The 26,684-nt window shown below is 53.6% G+C and overlaps 1 protein-coding gene across 2 annotated transcripts in view; it reads right to left on the bottom strand.

The window, feature by feature from the left end:
* The window catches only part of TRIP10 (thyroid hormone receptor interactor 10), a 70,534-nt gene extending 45,226 nt beyond the window's left edge, over positions 1–25,308 (bottom strand). For both annotated transcript variants that reach the window (XM_050925677.1, XM_050925679.1), the window contains exon 1: positions 25,218–25,308. In XM_050925677.1, the coding sequence (XP_050781634.1) occupies positions 25,218–25,241 (24 nt within the window). In that variant the 5' untranslated portion in view covers positions 25,242–25,308. The remainder of the gene's footprint in view (positions 1–25,217) is intronic.
* Positions 25,309–26,684: the final 1,376 nt, after the last annotated feature.

Genomic DNA, 26,684 nt, shown 5'->3' with positions numbered 1-26,684 from the left:
TTTACTGTGCCAACGACCTGCAGAGTGCAGGTACAGAGCAATCCCTGCCTTCGCAATTCCCTTTTCACTTGCCCAGTGATCAAATCCATAGCTACTGGCGCCAAGATGCAGCTGGCTCTGGAGTGGAGCACAGCTGTGGTGTAACACCACCACCACCACATCACCTGCTTCAATTGTCTAAGAAGCAGTGTCCCAAGACAAGAGCTCCTCCTCTGCTAATCGGGTCAAGCAAAGAGTGCTCCCCCCCCCCACTCCACACACACACACACACACACACACACACACACACACACACACACAGAGCTGGATCCAGACTCCCGCAGCCAGTTCACCAGCTGGGGGAACAGACCGAAGGGAGCATCACAACAGACTCCCTGGGGACCTTCTGGCTGTCAGCTTCCCACAGCAGGGTCGGGGGGAGAGGTGCTAGGGAGTCTCCGAGCGACTGCTTGCTAGCTCACGGAGGGTTAATTCCTCCCTAACCTTCAGCTAGTGCTTCTGAGGTTCACAATAGGGCAGAACCCTGCAGCTTTTCCTGGCTCAGGGCAAAGGGGAGAGGAGCAGAGGCAGGGACCAGGAGAATGTCTCTATGTTCTGCAGAGGACTGTCTGGAGAGTTTGGGTGGCGATGGGGCGGGGGGGGGGGGGGGTGTCAGCAAGGGAGGCATGGAAAGGAGATTTACCTTCCCTTCTACCAAGGCCCTGCCTCTATTTTAGGCCCAGGTAGCATATAGCACAGAGCCACTAGCGAACCTGGGAAGGAGTTTAGCCTAGTGGTTAGAGCAAAGGGGGCTGGGAACAGAACCAAGGAATCCCAAGTTACATGCACACACACCCCCTACGCATACACACACACACACACACACACACACACAATCTCACAGCTCTACACACTGGACCGCACTGCCCTCCCAGAGCCAGGAGGAGAATCTGATCAACACACACGCTGCTCCAGACCCCACTCTTCCCATCACTGGAAACACAAGCCAAGGATGTTGCCTTGTGGTTAGAGCAGCAAGGCTGGGACTCAGGACTCCTGGGTTCTGCTCTTGCGGTCTAGAAGTTAGAGTAGGGGGGGCTGGGAGCCAGGACTCCTGGGTTCTATACCTGGCTCTGGGAAGGGAGGTCAGAGGGGAGGTGAGCTGGGAACCAGGACTCCTGGGTTCTACACCTGGCTCTAGGAAGGGAGTGGGGTCAGGGGAGAGAGCGCTGGGCTGGGAGCTAGGACTCTTGGATTCTACACCCAGCTCTAGGAGGGGAGTGAGGTCTAGGGGGTTAGAATGGGGAGGGAGATGGCAGTGCTAGCACGACGGACTCCTAGTTCTCTTCCCAGCTCTGGGAGAGGAGTACAGTGTAGTGGTTAGAGCAGCCTCTGCTCATCAGGACTCCTGGGTTCTGTTCCTATGACTTTCTGTGGGACTGGGGGGTGTGGGGGGGGAGTAAACCAGGGGCACTGGAACTTGGGGTGCTGCAACACCCCAACTTGAAGTAACAACCAAACACATGGTTTACGCTTTAAGTACTTGCAATATAAAAATTGTTCCACACCCCTCGGGACAACTCCTATGTAAGGGTGGGGCGTGGGGGGGCATTCTGTGAGATCTTCCGGTGAGAGGCAGCAGAGCAGGATAATGCAGTGGCCAAGATACTCATTAGCGCAATAAAATTTTAATAACTCCCCTCAATACACACACAAACCCAAACACCAGAGCAGCCCAGCACGGCCGATACTCCTGCTCCGTGGCTGCTTCACTACACCACACTCAGCCACAAGAGGATCATTTGACTATTCAAACCAGGAGACCCCACATCGGCCTATTTGCCTATTCAAAGGAAGCTGCAGCCTCATTTCTAGGCAACGCCTTTGGTGTAGAGTGGAAGCTCAGGCAGAGACTGGGTAGAGCCAGCCCGGTCAGGTGGAGGATCAGCAGGGCTGGGGTTAAAGCTGTTAAAAGGAGGTGGGTGGGGGTGGGTGTAAAAAGCTAGTTAGAGGACTAGGGCTAGAGAAAATGAATGGCTGATTTTTCATAGATTCCAAGGCCATTGGGATCCTCTGGTCTGATCTCCTCTAACACAGGCAGAGACCTGCCCCCAGACCAGTGGTCCCCAACCCTTTTCAGTGTGGCGGGCGCCTGAACACTAGCCGCTGAGAAGCGACAACGCCAACAAGCAGCATCATAAAGAGGCGTTGCCACCGAAAACCACAGCATTTTGGCAGCAGTGTTTCTTGATGTTGTCGCTTCTCGGCGGCATTTCAGCGGCTGCTTTTCCGGCGGCCAATAGGTGGGCGCCCATAGATGCCATGGCGCCCGCTGGCACCACACTGGGGACCCCCTGCCCCAGACAATCCCTGTTTGAACTAGAGCAGATCTTTCAGAATCAAGCCAGTCTTGATTTTCAAATTCCCAGTGAGGAGGCCCAACAGTAAATGGCCCTCGCTGTTAAAGACACATGCCTTCGCTATGGGCTGAGCTTGTCGAGCTGCAAAATCCAGACTTTGGATCTTGTCCCATCCCCCCCCACCCCCACCCCCAAGCTCTGCTCTTCACCAGCAGAAAGAGACCACGTACATTTCATGATTTAGCTGCAATCGCCCCGCGCACGCACACACGCACCTCTCACAGTGTCCTAAGCAGGATAAAACAGATGAAGTCCCTTCTCAGGGGATGGCTACACTTACAAGTGTACAGCGCTGCCACACAAGTACTCCCGCGGCAGGGCTTTGAAGTGTGAGTGTGGTCGCGGCGTCAGCGCTGGGAGAGAGCTCTCCCAGCGCTGCACGTACTCCACCTCCCCATGGGGATTAGCTTACAGCACCGGGAGCCGCGCTCCCAGCACTGGGGCACTGTTTACACTGGCGCTTTGCAGCGCCGTAACTTGCTGTGCTCAGGGGGGTGTTTTTTTCACACCCCTGAGCAAGAAAGTTGCAGCGCTGTAAAGTGCCAGTGTAGCCAAGGCCTCAGGCCTTATCCACATGGAGAAACAGACCGGAATAGCGCCCCATTTGCACACACAACGCCAGAACAAAAAGCCACTTGACTCTGCAGTTCTCCCCGTCTCTGCCACAAAAGCACAAGAGAGAGTCAGCACAAAGTCGCTAGCTCGCCCTCTGCAGCTGGTACCTCTGCCCTCCCATCCCTAGGTATGGAACCCAGGAGTTCTGCCTACCAGCCCCCCCCCGTTTAACCCACTACCACCACAGCTGAGACTAGAATCCAAGTGGTCTGAACTCCCACCCCTCCACTCTAAACCTACTCCCATCCCTAACCTAAAGTGCTGATTCCTTGTCCACTCTGCTTTAGCTACTAGACAGCACTGCCATTAGGCCAGGATGGAGAGCTACAGAGCGGGCACGTTTAAGAGAGGCCTCTCCCCTTAGAGGAAACAATTCTCCGGCCCTCCTGACCAGCTCTAATGGATGCAGAGTTAATATACAATGCCAGAAACATTTCATGCGAGTGGGGAGACCTCCCGTCCCATAGCAGGCAATGGTGGGAGTAGGCCAGAGAATGCAGGAAACCTGCAAATTGGTACCACATTGGACTAAAATCCCAGCTGATCACAGAAGCTAAAGAGGGTCAGGCCGAGTCCATGCTCAGATGGATGACTGACTCCTGAAAGGATATTAGTGGCACTCACCGTGGCCCCAGTGGGTGTTTAAATAGCACCAGCGAACAGATAATTCTGGCCAAATTCCATCTCAGGTGATTCATTCTGCTGCCTTCAATCTCCCCCTAGGCACAAGAATCTTCCGTGCAGGCATCAGTTCTTAGCTGCCGAATCCGAGTCGAGCTAGAGCGCCCCAAGGCGAGAGGCTTGGGTTATTATCCAGCAGCACAGTCCCCACTCGGCTCCAGCCACAGCACAGACTGCTACCCAGGATTCCCGCTAGGAGACAGCCTAGCGCATGGGCAGCACTCCCGATGTTGGCACTGGGCTCCTTGGACTGCTGGTCACAAAATCAGTTTGCAATTCACAGGGAGTCTGCAGAGATCTGAGATGCTGCTGCAGTCTCTTCCACTCAGATCCAGGGACTAGCGGTTCTGGGAGTGGAATGCACAGCTCAAGTTTTTAGAAACTAGGTGCAAGCTTTTCTGGGGTGGGGGGGGGTGTTTGTTTTTTTTAAAGCAGTGAGGGTGATAAGCCACAGAAACAGCCTGCCTATGGCCGGAGTAGATTCTCCATCACCTGAAATCTTTAAATCAAGGAGGAGTATTTTGGTTAAAAAGTAGCAATAGCTCAAACAGAAGTTACTGGCTTGATACAGAAACCATCAATTCCCAGTCTGTGCTATGCAGATGTCAGGCCATAAATGTCCCTTCTGGCCTTAAAACATATCAGCCATCAGCAAACCGTGCGGACTTCATGGCAAACTCCCCACTGCCCAACCCATCGCGAGTGAGAGCAGAGAAGTTTCCACATCAGCAGGCTATCAGGCGTACTAGGGCAGCCTCTAAAGGCCCCCAGCTGAGGTCTTGTCTACATGGGGAAGTTGCACAAGTTTACCTTAATTCAGTTCTTAAGCAGATCTCCTTTGACTGGTGCAAACCCCAGCATGCATGCTCCAACTTTGGTTTTACTCAAGTAGATTCAGGCTTTTATTTTTTTGGGGGGGGGGGTTGAACACAATTCAGCTGGGAACAGGATTAAATTAAATGGCGATAAAAGCATCCAACATGGGAGTTTGCACTGGTTTTAACTAAATCAGTTTAGAGTCTCACCTCAGTAAAATTGGAGCAACTTTCTCACGTAGACAAACTTAGATTTGTGTCCACCGCCCCCATCCAGGGGCATTGAAATAATGTGTATAGCGGGCTGCTGAGAGCCACTGAACCTAACTGCCAACCCTGTATATGATGGAAACCACTTCAAGCCAAGAGGATGCCGCCACACCCCCAGGACCCCTGCTCCCATCATGCTGGGTGCACAGACACAGTGCAAGGTAGTCCCTGCCCTCCCCTCGGGTTTATAATCTAAATGCACAAGACAAAGGAAGGACTGTTATCTCCATGTTAGAGCTGGGGAAATGCCACCCCAGAGAGGATGTGATGGGCCCAAGGTCATACAGGAGTTAGTGGCAGAGAGAGGACTGAACAGAGACCTCCCAAGCCTCACCCACTAACCACAAGGCCGCCCCCTCTCTTTAACGTGGTGTTCAGCCTTCTGACAAGGATCTCTGCAAAAAAAACATCACTCCTGGAGAGTCTAGTGATTTTCACAGCAGTTGATCAACTTTTCTCCCTGCCCTCTGGGTAGAAGGGGCTGTGGTCTCTTTACAAGTTGATTTACTGCTGGCCTGTCAGACTTGGAGGCTGGAGTGCTCCTGATAACAGATCAGGTAATAAGGTACAACTCCCCCCTCCATCCCCACACCAGTGTGTCTGTGCCCTGCCCTGGGGTGCAACACAAGGGGAGGAGTGGAGGAAGGGGAATTCTGTGTCCAAGGATCATTCTGTTCTTGCTGAGATCTGCAGTGGGGGTTGAGGGGAGGCACCCCACACATGCAGTGAGTTGTCAAGTCTCAGCACAGTTCCCAGCGCACACGAATGGGGTGTGATTGCAGCAAGTCTTGGACAATCAGCTGGGCTGGATCTGAGCTAGGGAGAAGAGTGAATGAGCTTCATGGCTCATCTCTGACCTCCACCCCCAAACTAGCGAGCTCCTGCCCCCATATAACACAGCCAGGTCTCCATCACCAGCCCCTTCCCAGCTCCAATTTCCAAGCCAGCCAGCCCCCCTAGCCCAGCACTTCCACGAGTCACTCCCAGGGTTTATGCAACCAGTACAGTGGCGTGCCAGCTCGAAGCCCAGAGTGCAAAATCAAGAGCCAGCTCCAAATCCCAGTGCCATGGAGGGGTGTGTGGATGCTGCTAAAAGCACAGCTGTAGAACAGCCCGGCCAGGGAGATCCACGGCTCAAGTGACCCCCACCCCCACCCCCAAGTCTCCCGATCAGCAAGAGGGGAGCCTGGGGGAACTCCAGTCCAGATAAACAGAGCTGGAATTCTAATGAGGCCACGAGGAGTGAGTCACTCCCGTTCAGAGCCAGAGAGCTGCATTGTTTGAGCTAATCAGCTCAGCAAACCCGTGGTTGGTTTCTGGACTGTCTGCCCCAGCCCTGAGACGCGAGCCAGCCTGCTGCAACTAGCGCCTGGTTTGACAAACAGCAGCCAGACAGCGTGGGGAGATCACTCAGCGAGTTGCACAGAGCGGGGAATTGGGGTCTCAGTCTGGCACCTTATCACAGCAGCACCTACCCGAGAGCAGGGGCTTATTGAGCCAGGTGCTGTCTGTATCCCGAGCTCTCTGGGAAAATTCAGTGATGAGAGCAGGGAGGTCGGCAGTCAGGACTCCTGGGTTCCATTCCCAGCTCTGGGAGGCAAGCGAGATCTAGTGGGGTAGAGCAATGAGGTTTGGGAATTGGCACTTCTGGGAGGGCAGCAGGAAGCAGTGGGTAGAGAACACAAGAAGGTAAAGAGGTTACACGACTTGCCCCCGGCCGTGGCATGTGTCGGCGTCCGGATGCTCCGCTGTGAGAGTGATAAGCTAGAGGACGAGCATATCAGTAACCCTCTGCTGCTCTCGCGTTTCAGCACCCCCTATTTATACACACCAGGCTTCGCACCTTCCAGCCAAGGACACCGAGTACAAACTAATTCAAAGCTGGGAGGGGGAATGGGCGAGTGTCATTTTAATGATGCCAAAACTGGGGGAAGCAGAAGAGAAGTGACTTGCCTGAGGTCCCCCAGCAGGTTAGTTGCAGAGCCACAAATAGAACCCAGGAGTCCTGACACCCAGTCCCCTCCCCCAACCTACCAGACCTCACTACTTTCCCAGAGCCAGGAATAGGCCTGTGCGGCCTGACTCCCACTATCCCCACTAGACCCTCACCCCCCTCTCAGAGGTGGGGGCACAACGCAGGTATCCTGACTCCTGAGCACAGGCCCATCTCCACCACAGCAGCAGGGCGCCTACGAGCCACAATCTCCAGCCAGCTCGCGAGTCTAAGCTGCAGGTTCCATACCAGGTGTTGTCCTTCCCTTGCCCTGCTTGGTTTAAGAGGACCCCCCACTCCCTCCAGGACCGGGGTGGCCGGTCTCAACTTCCTGCTGTCTCTCTTCCCTGGCCGAGCAGGAATAAACACAGGCAGGAAGTGGAAATACAGTCCAGATGTGGGACCCACAGAAATGCCTGCTGCATCCCGGTTCTTTTCTCTGTAATCACCCCCCCGCAGGGCTGGGTAGGGTGGGAGGCAGGAAAGCTTGGACTGGGGAGAGAGCACCCCAGCGGGGAGGAAGAGGGAGAGAGAGAAGCAGAATTGTCCTGTCTCCCGCCTCCCTCCCAAATGATGCTTGGAGAGGAACTTCGGCCCCCAGGCCACACTGATTAGAAACATGATTTATAATCATTGTCACAACTCCGGGGTGGAGGATCAGGAGAGACTGATGAGAGTCAGCTGGTACTGAAGGCATGCTCCTGAAGCAGATTCAGGCTGGTTCAGATGAGAAGGGACCAGATCAGGCCTAGTGGCTAAAACAGGGGACAGGGGAGACGGAGTTTCAGCACCAGGTCCTACATGCTCCAGTCAATCGGGCTTTGAACAAGTCCCTCCCCTGCTCTGTGCCTCAGTTTCCCACCCCTCCCCCATCCAGAGGATGAGAGGAGTACCTTCCCTCCTTGGGAAATTATGAGGTTTGCTCATTAACATTTGTCCAGGGAAGCTCTGGTCTGAAAGCGACAGGGAGAGACAGAAGCTAAGCACTTCGCAGTGATGGAAACAAGACCAAGTATTCCAACAGTCTCGCTCTGAGCAGGGGCAGGAAGAGTGGCCTAGTGGTTAAAGCAGCGGGCTGGGTCTCAGGAGATCTGGCTTCAGTTCTTGGCTCTGAACGCCACCATGGGCAAGTCACTGCCTCAGTCTGTTCCTCAGTTTCCCCACTGTAAAAGCAGAGGTGATCCTTCCTGCTCTCTGGGGCAGGGACTGTCACTTGCTAGATGTACGTACAGCACCTAGCACACTGGGGTGAAATTATCCTGGGGTCCGATAAGATCATCATAATAGTCCCTTGTAGCCTGAAAATCCACTAGTCTCAGCCGGGGACTCTGGCTGCTATGAATAGGCCACCAGCCTGGGCCCTGGGAGATGTAGGTTCAACTCCTAGCTCTCCCACGCTTTGTGGGACCTCCGGCAGGCCACTCACTCTGTGCCTCAGTTTCCCCATTACCAACTATTAGCACTGTTCATTTCCCTACCCTGCAGGCGTGTTGGGTGATGCAACGGCAATGGGAAGGGGCATAAGAATCTAGCTAGAGGCCCTGATAGTTCCTTCCTTCCATAACCCCTCTGCTTCTACAGCAAAAACATCTCTTTGCAAACTATGCTGGGATTCCTGCCCAATTCCTCTCAGCTGCCTGACCTGTTTGTGTCCTAAAAATAGCCCATGACAGAGTCGGCTTCTCCTGGCCTCTGCAGAGCAGCGCCTCGTTGACACACACTTCACTCCTAAAAAACAGGCGCTTGCTTGGCGCAAACAGGTGGTGGACGATGAAACAAAGAGGCCAGACAATGCTCTGCTCTCTGCTGTTTTCCAAGGCGAGAGATCCAGCTTCTGGGCTCTTTAGAGGAAATGCCTGTAGAATGGAAACCTAGGAGGGGTGGGACCCGAGACCTATGTCCTACGATCCGATCTCCTCCCACCTGATGTAGCTGGGAACCAGAACCCTGAGCGCAGACAAACTCACTAGCAGAGGCACAAATGTATCAAAATAATTTATTCCCATGGTTGGGGCCCAATTCTGCCACTGTTCCTCCCACCCACCCCTCCACGCATAGTAGATCTGTACCAGACCAGACACCCTTGGAGTTAATAGGGACAGCTTTGTGGTTCAGGCTTGGGCCTGGGAAGCAGGACTCCTGGGTTCTCTTCTCGGCTTTTTCTCTTTTTGGGGGGAGGGGAGAGAAGAGCATGCAGGAGTCTAGCGGATTAGAACATGTGGAAGGGGCAGAGAGAACTATCGAGCTCTCCCTGACTCTGGGAGCGCAGTGGGGGTCTAGCAGTCACAGTAGGGGGCTGGGAGCCAGGACTCCTGGGTTCTAGCCCCAGCTCCAGCAGGGGCGGGGTCTAGCAGTCACAGTAGGGGGCTGGGAGCCAGGACTCCGGGGTTCTATCCTCGGCTCCAGCAGGGGTGGGGTCTAGTGGTCAGAGCAGGGGGCTGGGAGCCAGGACTCCGGGGTTCTATTCCCAGCTCTGGGAGGGGAGTGGGGCCTGACAGCAAGGTAAGTCAACTGGACCACAAAGATGGGAATAGAGTCCAGCAGTCCTGACTCCCAGACCTGCTACTCTATCCAGCAGGAGTCAGGACTTCTGGGTTCTATGTTACACATGTAAGTCTGCCAAAATGGGAATGTTAAACAAGCCACCTCCCTGTTCTGTGCTTCAGTTTCTTCTCCCATCCTTTGTCTATTAGCAGTGTAGCTGGTGGGATTCAGAGGAAGCAACCGCTTCCCCTCAGGCTGGCAGGCACGGAAGCGGTGCCTCCCGGCCGGCGCTGCCCACCACACGGCCAGAGGAGCCAGGGGGGGCAGGCTGGCATGGAAGCCGCGCCTGTCGGCCAGTGCAGACACAGCCAAACACTGGGACAGGAGGCAGGGACAGGCGGCAGTGCAGGAGGGAAGGTGAGCCGGGGGTGGGAGGGTCCGGTCTGGTGGCACGGCCAGAGAGGGAGCCAAGGGGGAGGGGGGCTTTTTTATGTTTTTTGCTCCCCCTACACTGAACACCTGGCTATGCCACTGTTTAGACTTTGAGCTCTTTGGGGCAGGGACTGTCCCTCACTCGGTGTCTGTGCAGCATCCAGCACCACAGGCACCTGATCCCAGCTGAGGCCTCCAAGCAACACAGTTCTTAAATCTCTACCCCTAGGATCAATTTTAAGGCTCACTCATGGCAAACTGGGGACCCCGTCAGGCTGAGTAAGTGACTGCTTGCACTCCCCTTGACCGGCTCCCCTCCCAAACACACCCACACCCCAATGCACTGCACCGAGGACCAATGGTTTCTGCACAGCCCGGGGCCCACAAACTCTTACAGGCATTGTTATCTTTCCAGATAAAGCCTTTGTTACACAGCAAAAATCATTAGGCCTCACAATTGACAGGACAATTCAGGCCATTGTGTTGGGAGTTGGTTATCGACAGGGAACACAATGTCTGGCCAGATTAAATTGAAACCCAGAGATTAACCAAGGAAAATCAGCAGGGCCATGGCCAGGAGGATGCACAGACTGGGATTTTTGGTACCAACTTAATTTGCACCAGTGCAAACCCCTTAGCACAGACGTGACTTACAAGACCCGAAGAAGAGCTCTGTGACTGGTACTGGACCACCTTCTGGTGGTGAAAAAAAGACATCACCTCGCCCGCCTTGTCTCTCCTGTCCTGCGACCGACACAGCTACGATCACCAAGGGTCATGGTGAATTCTCCATCACTGACCATTGTTACATCAAGCTGGGATATTTTCTGAAAGTTCTGCTCTAGAACTTGGAGGTCTATGGCCTGTGTATTACAGGAGGTCAGACTAGAGGATTCAAAGGCCAGAAGGGACCGTTATGATCAATGAATTTATGACCCACACACCACCACATCGTTTGTCTTAAGTGCAAAATGGTGCATTGGTGTCAATCACGTCTACACTAAGGGGTGGCTGAAATCCCAACACAAATAAGGCCTTACATTTGAGCTGGTCTGTTTCACAGGAAGGAAGGATGGGTCCAGTGGTTAGGGGCACAACCTAAGACTTGGGTTCAGCCCTGGCTCTGCCACAGACTCCCTGTGTGACACTGAGCACAACCCGTGTGATTTTGGGGTGACACATTGGATATGTCTAGGCTGCAGTCAAGAGATGCCCCTGCAGCATGTTTAGCAATACCCAGGCTTAGGTTTGGCCATGTGACTGGTCCAGAGCTAGCAGGTCAAATATTTTAGAGCACCAATTGATTAGAACGGGAAGTCTTACTTCTTTTTGGTTAATCTCCAATAGCTTTAGATAGATACTTATTCCCAATTACAAAAGAGAGTCAACTGAACTATTTTAACTCAGAAAAAGGTAAAACACAGACAGGAATTCTTAAAAAAAAAAAAAAAAGTATGCACAGGGATGGCTCTAGCTTTTTTGCCGCTCCAAGCACGGCAGGCAGGCTGCCTTCAGCAGCTTGCCTGGGGGAGGTCCACTGGTCCCACGGATTCGGCGTACCCACTGCCGAATTGCCGCCGAATCCACAGGACCAGAGACATCCCGCAGGCAAGCCGCCAAAGGTAGCCTGTCTGCTGCACTCAAGGACCAGCAGGGCGCCCCTGCGGCTTGCCGCCCTAGGCACGCACTGGCACCTGGCGCCGCCACTGCGTATGCATGTCCCCACCATGTAGGCATTCTTGCTGGAATATCTGACGTTGCCCATTATTTGCCAGTCAATCGACCGGCTTGCTAAGCTCACCTGAGCTAGCTTTAAGCATGGGCTCCCTCTTCCCGAGTCGATACCCAGGTAGATCCTGAGCCGGCTTGCACTTGTGCAGCTAAGCATGTGCTGTCGCAGCTTCACCGCTGATTGGTAGCAGAGCTGGATTAAAGCTAGCTATACACGCCGCAATCAGACCTCCGACCACAGCGTAGCCACCACCTTAGCCTGTTGCCTCCATAACATGGTGACAATGCCATGTCCCTCCCTCACAAGAGGGTTGTGCGGATAAATACGTTAAGAAGGGAGATGATCAGATACCATGCTGATGGGAGCCACATCTGAGATACACAGATATCCACAAGGCTCACTTTACGGATGCGAGTCTGTGCTCCCTCCAGAGGTGAAAGTAAGCCGGTGTGCTGTGCCGGACTGGACCGGCTTCTCTGGCAGTGATTTCAAGGGCCTGGGGCTCCTCGCAGGAGCTGGAGCTCTGGGCCATTTAAATCACTGCCGGAGTTCTGGCAGCCAGGTTCAAGCGGGGATTTAAAGGATCTGGTGCTCCTGCCACTGTGGGGAACCTCGGGCCTTTTAAATCTCTGCTAGAGCCCTGCCGCCCTGGGGTAGCAGCGGCAGGGCTCTTGAGATGATTTAAAGGGCCCGGAGCTCCGTGGCAGCCGAAGCCCCAGGCCCTTTAATTCGCCTCTGAGCCCCGGAGCTTCCAGTGGCCTCTGGAGCTGGTAGGTCCGGTCTGATTTAAAGGCCCTGGGGCTCCCAGGCACAGCCCAGAGTCCCAGGGCCTTTAAATCTTAAAAGGCCACACCTCTTCCAGTTGAGGCCACACCCCTGCTCGGGACTCCAGGGCACTGGTAAGTCCTTTAAGTTACTTTCACCCCTGGCTCCATCAATTCAGCAGTGAGTCTATCCATCCTGATTTCAAAAGCCACCTTTGCCAGATGCTTCAGAGGAAAAAACCTTGCGGTTATTATTTGTCTTACTGTGGTGCCTCAAAGGCCCCGGACATGGAGCAGGACCCCACCGTCCTAGTCACAGAACAAAGAGACACTCCCTGCCCCAAAGAGCTTGCAGTCTAAGCCGTGAGGGGACAACTTGCCCCCAGGGAAAGTTTCCACCTAAGCCCAAGAGATTTATGCACCACAGCAAGCTTCCTAGCCCTTCTAAAGCTCCTGGTTATTTGCTCCATTCTCACGCATCTGGCTTCCGTGAAATCTTGTGGCCATGAATTCCGCTGGCTAGTTGGGTGGGGAAGAGTGTTGTTTCCTTTCCTGAGAAAGTAAGGGAACATGCAGAAACCCTGGGAATCTAGAGAAATCTGGAGTGGGCAAAGACAACCCAGAGTAGGGGATAGATATAAATGTTAGTGTTCCTTTTACTGTGACAAGCCAGACATGCTAATTTTCAAGCACTGGTTTTTATGATTGTTTCAGAGGGGGAAATTATGGATTATTTTGTCCCCTTGCAGAAGGGATCAAAGCGCCAGCAGATCCATGCTCCTACATACAGAGCTGTAGCTCCGAAATCCATCCTGGAAGGGGGCTGCTGGCTCCCCTCTGCCCCATCTGGCTATCCCAGTCCCCCGGGGAAGTGCTAATCAGGGATGATGATAATCACATTAGGAGAAAAAACACAGCACAAGGGATTTTAAAGGAAGCAGGGAAATCTCCCAGCACTTCTGCAGAAAAAGGAATAAGGATTCAATGGGTTTAAATCATCTGGACGAGGGATTTTTAATCTCCGAATCGATGCAATCAACAACCTTGGTATTTTTGCTATTTCTCTCCCCGGTAGTCAAGAACAGTGTCCAAGGGGGCGTCACGGGAGAATGATGCAGCACTAAACTTGATGCTATTTATGCTGCTTCAGACAAGATGCCCTCCCTCTTCTCCCCTCCTCCCCCAACACCGCAATCTTCCATAGCCCTTTTAATGACCATCAACCAGGAGAGCAGGAGACCAGACAGCACCTTAAGGCTGCCATTTAAAAAACAAAAACCACACATCAAGGCTAAGCAAAGATTAAAGCACCAATAATGAGATTAGGGGCACCGAACACACACACACACACACACCCTATTTACTGCACCAAAAGCGTCTGTTTAACGGGACAGAGCTGCCTTTGCTGGTACAGGGCAGTGCCCAGGCCAAATCTTTTCCCCAGCTCAAAGCCAGGCACCTTCATTTTCAGTGCATCGCCGGGATGGGAGCTGGAGGCACGACGCTACTTGAGTGCTAGAAGTTTTAGCCCCAAAGGCCCTTTTCTGCACTGGGAGCCGGACACCCGCAGAGACACACACAGCGTCAGTGCAAACAGGCAAAGCAGATTTTTGACCTAGAGGAGACTAAAGCAGAGACAGCAAAGTACAGTGCTGCAGAGCCGGGTTTAGAACATCTTACCCTGTCTACCACCAGCAGGGCCTAGTGGTTATCTTCTGTCACCTCAGGAGACAGGTTCTATTCCAGACTCGGCTACTGACTTGCTGGGTGCCCATGGGCAACTCACTTCCCTTCTCTCTGCCTCAGTTTCCCCTCCCACCCTCTTTCTGATTGGGAGCTCCATGTGGGGCAGGGACTGTTTCTGCAGATTCTAGTATGATGGGACCCTGATTTCAGCTGGGGTCTGTAAGTGTGACATACTACTATTACTAATCGTGTTTCTTACAGTAGTGCCTAAGGATCAACTGAGATCAGGGCCCCGTTGTGCCAAGTACTGCACAGACACACAGCGAGAGACAGGCCCTGCCCCAGCTGAGATCAAGGCCCCATTGTGCTGGGTGCTGCACAGACACACAGCGAGAGACAGGCCCTGTCTCAGCTGAGATCAGGGCCTCCTGGGCCGGGCGCTGCACAGACACACAGCGAGAGATGGTAATTGCGCCCAAAGAACTGAGAATCTTAATACCAATCCCTTGTTTGGTGCATCTACACGAGGGACTGGACACTGAAGGCTGTAGAAGCGGGGAAAATCCCCATTGCAGATAAGGCCTCCACGGCTCAGCTCTGCTGGGGGGGTGGCGAATTCCCCATGGGCCCCTCCTCACAGCCACGGGTGGGAAAGAACCTTTAACATGGATGGGGGTTGCATCAGAGGGCCATTCATCTGACTGGAGGGCGTTTAAAGCCCCTAGCAAAGGAACGAGGACAGATCAAGTCCAGAAATCCCCAGCCCCTTTGTACTCTTATGTATCAGCTCCTCACAGCTCCAGAGTTTTGGAGGCTTAGATTGGTGACAATTAACTTCCCGCTGTTGTCAGCACTGCAGAGCTGTTCTAGCCTGTGGAACAAGCCACAGCCCACTCCGCTATCAAAAACCGTCCACCCTGCTGCAGGAGAGATGTCAGCCCCAGCCCTCCCTAGCACTGATTGCCAAAGAGCACACGCCCTGTAGCAATGAAGAGATTCATGGTGGGGGGAGGAGGGGGCACAGAAAGGTTCAGGGCTGCCGCAGGGAGTGTACCTCGGACTGGGGCGGGGGAGAGAGAGAGGGTCCGTCTGCCCTTGGGGAGGACAGATGGAGGAGGAAAGTTGTTTGGTTCCAACAACATGGCCAAGTAGAGAAGATCAGAAGAAGTCAGGACTCCTGGGTTCTTTTCCCAGCCCTGCCACTGACCTTGGGAAAGTCGCATCCCCTCACCAGCCCTCAGTTTCCCCTCCTTTTGACTTATCCATTTAGATTGTAAACTAGGCTGCGTCTTCACTAGGAAAAAGGCATACTACACCAGCAAAGCCCTCCCAGCGTAGATGCAGCACCAGCCAAGCTGCACCTGGTACCACTATATTAAATCCCCCCTGAGTGAAACAAGCTATGTCAGTTTTGCCGATCTAGCTGCGTCCACACTTGGGGCTTCTGCTGGCCCAGCTGTCGGTCAGGGATCACACCTCTTCACAACCCTGACCAACACAGTTTTGCCGGCAGAAGCCTGTAGTGGAGATCAGAACCCCTGGTAAGGCTGTGTCTACAAGTGCTACAGTAACACTAATCAAAAATAAGAAAATCAGGCTCTCAGGTATACAAGTGACAGGATTTCTTGCTTAAAGGGCTGCCATCAATCTAAAAGCAGAGTCATTTCCATCTGAATTCCACCCTCCCATTGTTACAAGTAACACCAAAGAGTTATTACAGTTTAAAGGTAGAAAATGACACCTCCACAACCCTTCCACATCCCAAATCTACTCGATGCATTGAGAGCACTTGAATCTGGTCAGTTTCACCTGTCTTCCCCTGCAGCTCTCTTTCACACAGCAACAAGGGGAAGAGAAATTCCTGTTTTTAAAAAGACATCAAACGGATTGCAAAACCACAGTAAACAGCAGGGAGGAGTTTACAAGCACCTGAAGAGGTGAGGTATCGGTTAACACTTAACATTGCCTGGATTACAAACTGGGGATAGGAATCACCATACTGGATAAAATGAACAACCCACCTCGCTTAGTAACAGTCTCTGCAGCAGCACCAGATGCTTAGAGGAAGGCGCAAGAAACCTGAGTTACTGGGGACCCAAGCAAGAGGTCAGGAAGAGCCTGGTCTTGGGGGTGTCTTTATTGCAGAGTTAACTACTATGATCAGCACCTGGATCTGAGCAGTCTAGGCCTGGTGTGAGCAGCCATCCTGCACAGCCCTACTGTCATCACAGCTGCTGGGTCACTGGGACATCTGGGGCACATCCCAGTATCCCGTGCTGCAGTACGCTCCACGATTCTTCCCCCAGCTAATGGTGGGAGAACCCATCAGTCCTCCTGGGCACACAAGGGAATTGTGTTCAGGCACCGCAGGACCAGCAGCACTTGAGTGAATTTTAGCCTATGTCCCACTGCATACTGGACGGGTTCTAGCCCAGGTGAAAAGGGTATCACAAGGCAGACCAGCTAGCCTGTGGTGAAAGTACCACCACACTCGAGCAAGATGACTGTGTGTGGATAAGAAAGTGAGGGGGTAACACCCAAGTAAGACCCCAAGTTAATTCTGCAGAGAAGAAGGTATCAGACATCCTAAGGCCGGAGGATTCATGACCCTACCTAAACTTTGGGGGGTTAGCTTTTTGTTTTATTATAAGCCAGGATGCTCTCATCCATATAAATGCCTTTTTTAAAATCCTGCTGAGGTTTTAGCTAACAGTGTCTTGTGGCAATGAGTTCCACACGCCAGCTGTGTGTAATGAGGGGGGAAAGAGAAGCACTTCCTTTTATTGGCTTGAACTCTGCCACTTTTCAAGACCTTGCTTAAAAGGGAAGCTCCTAAGTAGTTTAGATCCAACATTTATAACTACTTAAAAAAAATATTCACAGCAATTTAGCAGAAATCAATAGTTTCGTGAAGGTTTGTATGTGTTTTGAAGGGGAGGGGCATCTTCCCATGAATTGTCTGCAACCAAGCTATCCCAGCAGGCCCTGTTAACCAGGAAGTGAAACAGACTAGAAACAGTAGTGAAACTGACTAACCCAACTTCAATCTTCAAGCTGAACTCACGTAAACAAGCGCTGTAAGAAATTGGATTTTAAGGAAGAGATTCAGGTTTAATCACCTCTGGTGTCTCTACCACACTTTGTTTTACAGGTGGGTGGAGAAGATTAAATGACTTGCCTGCGTTCATGCAACAAGACTACAGCAGAGCTGAAGATAGAACCCAGGAGTCTGACTCGGAGCACAAACCCACACTTGCCTATAAGCCTGACTCCTAGTTTTTCCCCCTCCTCCAACTGCTACAGATTTCTGCTTCCCTTCAGAATCGCCTATTTCCACTATACCAGTAGGTCTCAAACTTTTTTTACTGGTGATCCCTTTCACATCACAAGCCTCTGAGTGCGACTCCCCTAATAAGTTAAACATACTGTTTAATATATTTAACACCATTATAAATGCTGGAGGCAAGCGGAGTTTTGGGTGGAGGTCGACAGCTTGTGACCCTCCCCTCATGTAATGACCTTGTGACCCCCTGAGGGGCCCAAACCCCAGTTTGAGAACCCCTGCACTATACTTATAAAAAGCCAGCCGAGAAGATTCCTTTACCACTCCCTCCAAATGACTTTCAAGATTTCAGATCAAAGATAAGACAGCCAGGCTTCAGAACAGGATCGATCTTGCATGCAGAAGATTTAAGAACCGAAAGCAAGAGGCCAAAAAGGTGTGGGAGGGAGAGACACATTGCAACACATTTCTGACATCAAAAGTTTCCGAGTGGACTTAAAATTCAAAGCCAGGGGGATCATCACGCTAACGCTCAGAGAGAGGTTTGAACTGCTAGGCACAACTTGGGCCAGCTGAGATTTGAAGAAGCCAATGCAAAAGCAACACAGCACAAAAATAAAAATAAAAAAAAAAGTTCCCTGAAAACTGATCCTGCTTTGCTGGAAGCTGAGAGCTTGCATGAGTTGCTCTAATTGATAGTTCAGATGGCAGCCACCTGAAGTGACCCCACTTGCTCGTCTCATCCCCTCTCATGGCATTATTTAGGGAAAGTAACCCACCTAATAGCATCCCCATGGCGAGGGGGAGCAGTATATTGTGTTGCAATGCTCCCCTGGTGGCTCCATGGGCTTGGACAGACGTTAAAGGGCCAGAGTTTCACCCTTTTACACCCCTCAGGCAGCCAGACGAAGCCTTGAAGTTGGCGTCAACGTTAAGAGAACTTGGCATGAGAATCACGTCCAGATTTCTCTTTAGTTTTCAAATCTGGGCTTTGGCTACATCGGGAATTAGCTGGGTCGGTGTTGCCAGGGCAAAACTGCTATTAGCCCAGGAGGTGCTGACCCTCTACCTTGAAACCAAGGATTCGTCAGCACTGGCACAAGCCTCAGCATTTGGCTTCTTACCCTGTCCTGAGGCTCTGGAGAGGGTGCAGCTGCATTGGAAGGATAGGTGGCTTACAGCCAGCTGGACCCCTGGCCAGTAGCGGCTTCACAAGTGGCCTATCTGGCTGAGTTCAAGGAGTATTGTGGGACAGTGGTGGAGAACCAGCCCCATTCGTGTGCGGTAATGTGACCCAGCCCCACACTGGCACCAACACACTCCACTGGACAGCCACAGCCTGCAGCACAAACCTCCATGCTGTTTTACAGGGCCCACAGGGCAGTTATTACAGAATGAAGTAGGGTGTGGATTTTCAGTGCTCTGGCTATTTCGGAATAAGAGCGTCCACATGGGGAGTTTATCCAGATTAGCTATTCCCGTCAATTTCATCATGTAGACAAGCCGTTAGTAGCAGATTACAGTAGCACCTAGGAGTTTTACAGCAGATCAAAGCCCCGCTGTGCCGGGCACCATGAATGCCCCTAGTGAGAAAGCAGCAGAGTCCTGTGGCACCTCATAGACTAACGGATGTATTACAGCATGAGCTTTCGTGGGTGAATCCCCACTTCGTCGGATGCAGGACTCTTTGCTGCTTTTACAGATCCAGACTAACACAGCTACCCCTCTGATACTTGACATCTAGTGAGAAAGTTCCTGCCCCAAAATGCTTCTCAAAGGACACAAAGGAAGGATCTTTATTTTATAGATGGGAAACTGATGCACAGAGCAATTAAATGACTTGCCCAAGGTCACAAAGTATGCGGAAGAGCCAGTAATCAAACCCAGGTCTCTCTCATCCCAGCACAATGACTTAACCACCCACCTCCCCCTGTCCTCACAAGCCCCGTAAGACTGGTACTAACCTCACTCAGCAGGGCCGGTTAGTAGGTTGTGTTCTGATACAATCCCTTCCGGGAAGGCCGCTCCCTGGTGTCAAATGCAACCCACATGCCACACAACAGAGGCCAAGGACTCGGGCTTAGTCAGGGAAAAGGAAGCAAGCAATGCTATTCATCCGTGAAGTTGCACAACAAACAAGGGATGTTAGGACGCAGCAGTCCAGCACCCGCCAGAACAAACGCAGCAACAGAGCTAGCTCCATACAGTCCAACCACTGGGTTGGGACCCTCTGCAGAGCTGGGGTCAGTCCCCATGGGCCATTCAAACTCAGCTGAGGCAGGCAACAAGAGATGGTGTTAAACAGGAAAGTGGTGGAGGAGGTTGTACGAAGCACCTGCTGCCTAGGAATGGAACCAATTTGCCCAGTCACAAGGCAGAAGCCCCTCCCCACCCCACCCACAGACTTTGGGGGCACCATGAGAAGTTTTCAGTTTGACCTCCCGCAAAACACAACTTGCAGAGTCCCACCCTGCTGTGGGGTCTAGTGGGTAGAGTACTGGACCAGGTCTCCAGAGCCCTGGGTGCTACCAGCTCTGAGACGGGCCTGCTGGGTGACCTTGGGCAAGTCATGTCCCTGCCCCATGCCTCAGTTTCCCCCTCAGTAAAATGAGGCTAGTATTGCAGCCCTTCCTTTGTAACGCACTTTGAGGTCAGCTGATGGGAAGTGCTGTCGACCAGCAAGATGATATTACTACTCCTCAGCAAAAACCACCCCTTCGTGGTCATGCACAAGGCTAGCTCGCTCCTTAGCCAAGAGACTCTCTCATAAAAGGGAAGCGACAACAGACTCAACCAGGGATCTGTGCTCCTAGGGCACCAGGGACAGTCTCAGGTTACAACAGTATCTTCCCCATGCACAGCCTGTCCTCCAAACATCGTCCCCTAGGCCGGGGGCTTGCATCCTTCGCTCCCAGATGCGTTGTTTTCCTGCCCCCCAGTCACAGCCTCTGATCCACACCCACCGCTTGAGCATACAAAGTGTGAGTCAGTCTCCATGGTAACTCGGGCCAAGGCTTCTCCTGGCAGAAGCCAGATTGAATGGGAAGGGAGCGGGGAGCTCAGTGGGTGCTGCACACACAGGCGAGACCATGAGACTTGCAAAAACAATGTACCATTTGCACTCCTCCACTGTCACCAGCAAAGGTCTGGGGCAGGGCCCTGGCAAAAGACACACACGCTGCTGGAAAGGGGCTCTTGTTGAGAAGAGGAGTTCTGCAAAAGTGTCTAGTAAAAGGAACCCCCTCCCCGTCCTATTCCTTCCCCCCTCCCACCTGCTGGAAACATGGGTGCTCTCATGTCCTTCAAACACAGAGCTGTCCTATTACAAGGCATGGCATGTTTGCTATGCAACCCTCTCCTTCCTGCCTCTGTTTTTTTGGGGTGTGGGGAGACTCCTCTTTCCCAGCAGAGGAAACTATTGCCTTTTGGGGATGAGGGCCACAGGGGCTCCCCCCAACAGCAGCTGAGAAACTTACCAGTCTTGTTAATTTCAATACAGCTGCTGTGAGCAGAGGCACCCTCCCTCCCCCCACCCAGCAACCAGCCCAGCACCACGTCTCCTTGGGCTACAACGTTTTTTAATCAAACTCCTCAACTCTGCAAAAGTTGATGGCGCAGGGTCATTCCACCTCTACCTTCCCCCCCCCCCTTCCAAAAAAAACCCTCCTCAAGAAGAATTTCCCACTTACTTACCCACTTGGGAGTGGAATTTCCCCAAATGTATTCACAAAAGCAGTAAATAAGAAAAGCAAGTCGGGGGATTCCTTCAGCAAAGAACTAGGGGGGAAGGGAGGCAGTGCACCATTTCCAAGGGGTGCGTCAGTCAAGCGTCACCTTTTCCATTCGGAGCAGGTGAAATGGGTTTCTTAGCACCGGAATGGGTTACCTAGGGAGGTGGTGGAATCTCCTTCCTTAGAGGTTTTTAAGGTCATGCTTGACAAAGCCCTGGCTGGGATGATTTAGTTGGGGATTGGTCCTGCTTTGAGCAGGGGGTTGGACAAGATACCTCCTGAGGTCCCTTCCAACCCTGATCTTCTATGATTCCAGGACCTTCCTCTGAAGCATCTGGTGCTAGCCCCCATCAGGACACTGGACTAAATGGATCCCTACCCAGATCTGGGGTGGCAATGCTTTTGTTAACCCCTTCTCCTTACACTTTGAGGGTGCGAACTTATATAGAAGATTCCATACTGCCAAGATGGACAGATGCGTGAGAACACCCCGCGGAGCAGCAGCTTTCCAAGAAGAGAAACATAACACGCTTGTGAACCCAGATGCAGCGTTGCCAACTTGCAGAGTTTTCTCAAGACCGTCATGATCTCTGAGGCTTTTCTTAAAGCTCCGATTTCTGGAATCAAGAAACTGCACGAGAATATTTTTTTTAAATGTATTTTAATGGGTGAGGAAAAAAGGGGTTCTATACCCCAGCTGCAGATAAAAGCTTGGAAATTTAAAGCACACACACCCTAAAGGCTCAGAAACCAGCAGACAAATTAAGTGGCCCCAAAAGTTATTTTTAAGAGAGTCTTTTTTTTGGTTAACCTTCAGAGTTAACAATGCTGCAGATGCACTGTTTACAAGTGGCATCCCAGGCAGGAGAGCATCCTACAGGGCTTCCTATGGGAAGAGATGAGAACATTGAGCCTATTTGCACGTAGGAGGCGGGGGCAGAAAAGCCTGGCTTATTACACATTCTTCCACAAGAAGTTCTGGCCAGGCTGTAAACACGGATCCCGCTCAACTCATTAGCTGAAATGGGCTCCCTTCTCCACCTCCCCCACCCAAAGCACACAGATCCACAACTAAGAACCCAAACAGAATACAGCAGGCCCTACGTAAACGCTGGATAGAACTGAGCAATGGATGAACAGACCACGCTGCGCTTTGCAGAGATGAAGCAATTATTACTAGCAGATATAGGTTCCACTGCCTCTTTCAAACAGGGATCAAAGTAATTTTAGGAGTTAACCCTCACCAACCCTCTCTCCTCCCCAAGGTATTAGCCACATTTTAGAGACAGGGAAACTGAGGCAAAAAGAGGTTAAAGGACTTGCCTTCCCCAAGCCAAGTGGCAGAGTCAGGAAAAGAACCCAGGAGTCCTGGCTAGCAGCCCTACCATGCTAGCCACTAGAGGCACAAGCCCTCCCAAAGCTGGGGAGAAAAGCCAGGAGGAGTCCAGGCTGCTAGTCCTCTGCCCTAGCGACAACTCCTCCTAGAGTTTACAATAGACTCCAGGAGTCAGAGCTATCCCTTCCCCTGTGCTCACCACTAGGCAGGTCACCTCACAGAGCTGGGAAATAGAACCCAGGAGTCCTGTTCGAACCACTCCCGCACTGCTCAGGCATGCATTATATAAATGAGTCCCCATTTCACGCAGGCAGGAGCAGGCCAAGAGCTGTACCACAGACAGATAAAAGCAACAAACATCTGGGGTCTCCATAGTCCCCCCTTGCCCAGGGCAAGCGCTCCCAGCCACATCTGCTTTTGCTCAGGCAGGGGCAAACACTGAGAACTCCTCCCTTCCACCAAAAAGCAACACAGGAGATTTTTTTTTTACTCAAGTGACCCGGCTCAAAGTAGATCTGCCACTTTGAGAAAAATTTGAGATTAACCAGATTAGAGGCCAACCAACTACTTTCAGGGGCCAAGGGCAGTTTTTCAAATACTTCCGACCCACTCACCCAGCCCGTGGGGCGTTTGAACAATTTTTATAGTGGGGGCGCTGAAAACAATTGATAGAAACTTCAAGCTACCGCACCCCTAGTTCCAAGACCTCTGCCCCCCCACTCCTCCCTAGGGGAAGCCATGATCCCAAAACACCAGAGAAACTTCTGGAGCTTAACAACAAAAACGCTACTGGGGGGAAACTACACAGTAGAGTTACACATGCAAACTCTTAGCCCAAAGGACCATACAGAAAATAAATTGACACCCACAGGCCTGGGTCAGGAAGAACTCTGCCCTGAGTTAGATTCAAAGCCAACTCTCCACAGAAGCCCCATTACAAACCCATCACAAGGATGGGGTTGAACCAAAAGTGTGCCCCCCCCGTGCAAAAATGCATAACAACCCCCCCACTACTGAGACACTCCCCCCTCAAAATAAAGTGCTTGCAGCAATGTATCAGTGTGAACACTTAAGATACAGACTTAGGTATGTTGCTTTAAAATCAGGGTGAGTCTCCGTTTTTGCGATCTGGGGGGCACTGACAAAAGGAGGCATGGGGGGTGGTAAAGTGCACCCCAGCAGCTTGCAACTCCACCGTCCCAGAGGATCTAAGAGATGGGGGTTGGGTTGGGGGGATAAGTTACATGACATCACATATACACCCCAACCCACATGCCCCATTACAAGGCTGGGGAATTCCACACCCAGGAAGCGTGTCCATCCTCTGGGGGAAGAGGGGGGAACAGCCACCCCCACACTGAGCACTGGATGGAAATAAAGGCTCCCTCCTCCCAAGGCTGGGAGAAAGTCGGAACCAAGCTGGGCCAGGGAGAGAGAAACGGACCCAGTGGAAAGGGGGAGAGGGGAACAGGGAGGTAAGAAGAGAGGTTTGGGGGGGGGATGATCACAAGGAAAAGGAAATGGGGCTTAGACGGAGAAGAGAAAACCAGGATAAAGGGAACAGACACCCAGGAACAGGGGAAGGGATGGAACTGGAGAAAGAGGGAAATTATGGGGAGCCCAGACCGAGGATATGGAGGAGGGGGGAAGCCAATCCCAGGGGATAGGGGTGACTGGGAAGCAGGGAGAAAGCCCAGCTCAGGGGGAATAAAACTGGGGGGGCCGCCCAGGAGATCGGGGGAAAGGAACCCAGCCCTAAGGAAGCAGGGGAGAGGGAGGGAATTGAGGCGAGGGGAGCCCACCCATAGGAGAAGGGAGAAAGCCAGCCCGGGGGGAAGGGGAGGGCAAGGAGTTGGGGGGCTGGCCCCAGGGGGGAAGGGGAGGGAGTTGGGGTGCTGGCCAGGGAAGGGAGAGGGAGTTGGGGGCTACCCCCCGGGGGAGGAAGAAGCGTACCCCCCGAGGGGAAGGGGAAAGAAAGGGAGTTGGGGGGCTGGCCCCAGGGAGGAAAAAGGGGGGAGTTGGGGGGCTGGCCCCAGAGGGAAAGGGAGGGAGAGGGAGTTGGGGGGCAGGCCATGGGGAGGAAGGGGGAGTTGGGGGCTGGCCCCGGGGGGGAGGGAGAGGGGCTACCCCCCGGGAGGAAGGGGAAGGAGAGGGAGTTGGAGGGCTGGCCCCGGGGGGGGGGGAAGGAGGGAGTTGGGGGGCTACCCCCGAGGGGAAGGGGAGGGAGTTGGGGGGCTGGCCGGGGGAGGAAGGAGGAGGGAGTTGGGGGGCTACCCCTGAGGGGGAGGGGAAGGGGAAGGAGAGGGAGTTGGGGGGCTGGCCGGGGGAGGAAGGAGTTGGGGGGCTACCCCCGAGGGGAAGGGGAAGGGGAGGGAGTTGGGGGGCTACCCCCGAGGGGAAGGGGAAGGGGAGGGAGTTGGGGGGCTGGCCGGGGTAGGAAGGGGGAATTGGGGGGCTACCCCCGAGGGGAAGGGGAAGGGGAGGCAGTTGGGGGGCTGGCCGGGGGAGGAAGGGGGGCTGGGGGGCTACCCCCGAGGGGAAGGGGAGGGAGTTGGGGGGCTGGCCGGGGTAGGAAGGGGGAATTGGGGGGCTACCCCCGAGGGGAAGGGGAGGGAGTTGGGGGGCTGGCCGGGGGAGGAAGGAGTTGGGGGGCTACCCCCGAGGGGAAGGGGAAGGGGAGGGAGTTGGGGGGCTACCCCCGAGGGGAAGGGGAGGGAGTTGGGGGGCTACCCCCGAGGGGAAGGGGAAGGGGAGGGAGTTGGGGGGCTACCCCCGAGGGGAAGGGGAAGGGGAGGGAGTTGGGGGGCTGGCCGGGGTAGGAAGGGGGAATTGGGGGGCTACCCCCGAGGGGAAGGGGAAGGGGAGGCAGTTGGGGGGCTGGCCGGGGTAGGAAGGGGGAATTGGGGGGCTACCCCCGAGGGGAAGGGGAGGGAGTTGGGGGGCTGGCCGGGGGAGGAAGAGGGGCTGGGGGGCTGCCCCCGGGGTGCCCCACTCACCCACAGCTCGATGCCCCAGTCCATGCTGGCGGCGCCCGCTCCCCCCGCTGCGGTCAGAGCGCGGCCGGGCCCGGATCCGCCTGCGCCGCCTGCTCCGGGCTCACAACATCCCAGCGCGGCGCTGCCTCCTGCCGCTGGGCCGGGCAGCCCCCGCCCCCTGCTCCTTAAAGGGACAGGGACCCCGCCCAGCCCCGGCCCGGGGACACCCCGCGCTGCCCAAGCGAAGGGCATTCCCCCACTGGCACCTATAGAGAGAGCGGAACCCCCCCACAGTCCCTATAGAGACAGGGAAACACACACCCCCACAACCCCTATAGAGAAGGGCATTCCCTCACTGGCACCTATAGAGAGAGGGGAACCCCCTGTCCCTATAGAGAGAAAGGGGAACCCCCCACAGCCCCTGTAGAGACAGGCATTCCCCCACTGGCACCTATAGAGAGAGGAACCCCCACCCCTATAGAGAAAAAGGGGAACCCCCCCACACAGCCCCTATAGAGAAGGGCATTCCCTCACTGGCACCTATAGAGAGGGGAATCCCACACACTGGCCCCTATAGAGACAGGGAAACACACACCCCCACAACCCCTATAGAGAAGGGCATTCCCTCATTGGCACCCATGGAGAGAGGGGAATCCCACACACTGACTCCTATAGAGACAGGGAAACACACACCCCCACAACCCCTCACTGGCACCAATAGAGAGAAGGGAACCCCGCACACTGACTCCTATAGAGAGAAGGGAACTCCCCCCGCAGCCCCTCTAGAGAAGGGCATTCCCCCACTGTGCCCTATGGAGAGATGGGACCCTCACACACTACCCCTTATAGAGAGACAGGGGCCCCACACACTGTCCCTATATCGATGGGAATTTCCTCACTGGCTCCTATAGAGAGAGGGGGTCCCCCACACCCATACACTGTCCCCAATAAAGAAGGGCATTTCCTCCACTGGCCCTTATAGAGAGTTGGGAACCCTACACACTACCCCTAAAGAGAAGAGCGCCCCCCACTGTCCCCTATAGAGAGACAGGACCCCCCACAACCTCCTATAGGGAAGGGCATTTCCTACACCCTCCTCTGACACATCTGGGTCTGGCCATGGGATAGCACCCACCTATCATGCTGACCAGGTTGGGTTTGCCTCACCCTTTCCTTGTACTGCCCCGTTTGTCTGTGTCCATCTGTTCTCGCCTCTCTTATACTTGGGCCCACTGTACCCTTCATAGCTACAGCACTAAGGGGGTGATAAATCTGCCCCCCGAGCACCGTAGCTGGGCCGACCCAAGCCCAGGTGTAGACAGAAGAATGCTTCTGTCGACCTAATGAGCGTCGCTCAGGGACGTGGGGTCCCTGCCCCAATGGGAAAACCCCTTCCGTTGCAGTAGTCGGCCTCTACACCGTGGAGTTATGCCAGCATTGCTGTGGCACCATAACTATGCTGCTCGAGTGCCCAGAGTGTAGATGTGG

This window comes from Gopherus flavomarginatus, chromosome 16, assembly GCF_025201925.1.
Source record: "Gopherus flavomarginatus isolate rGopFla2 chromosome 16, rGopFla2.mat.asm, whole genome shotgun sequence".
Classification (NCBI taxonomy): Eukaryota; Metazoa; Chordata; order Testudines; family Testudinidae; genus Gopherus; species Gopherus flavomarginatus.
Note: the sequence above shows the minus strand (reverse complement) of the source record. Positions and strands in the feature narration are given on the sequence as shown.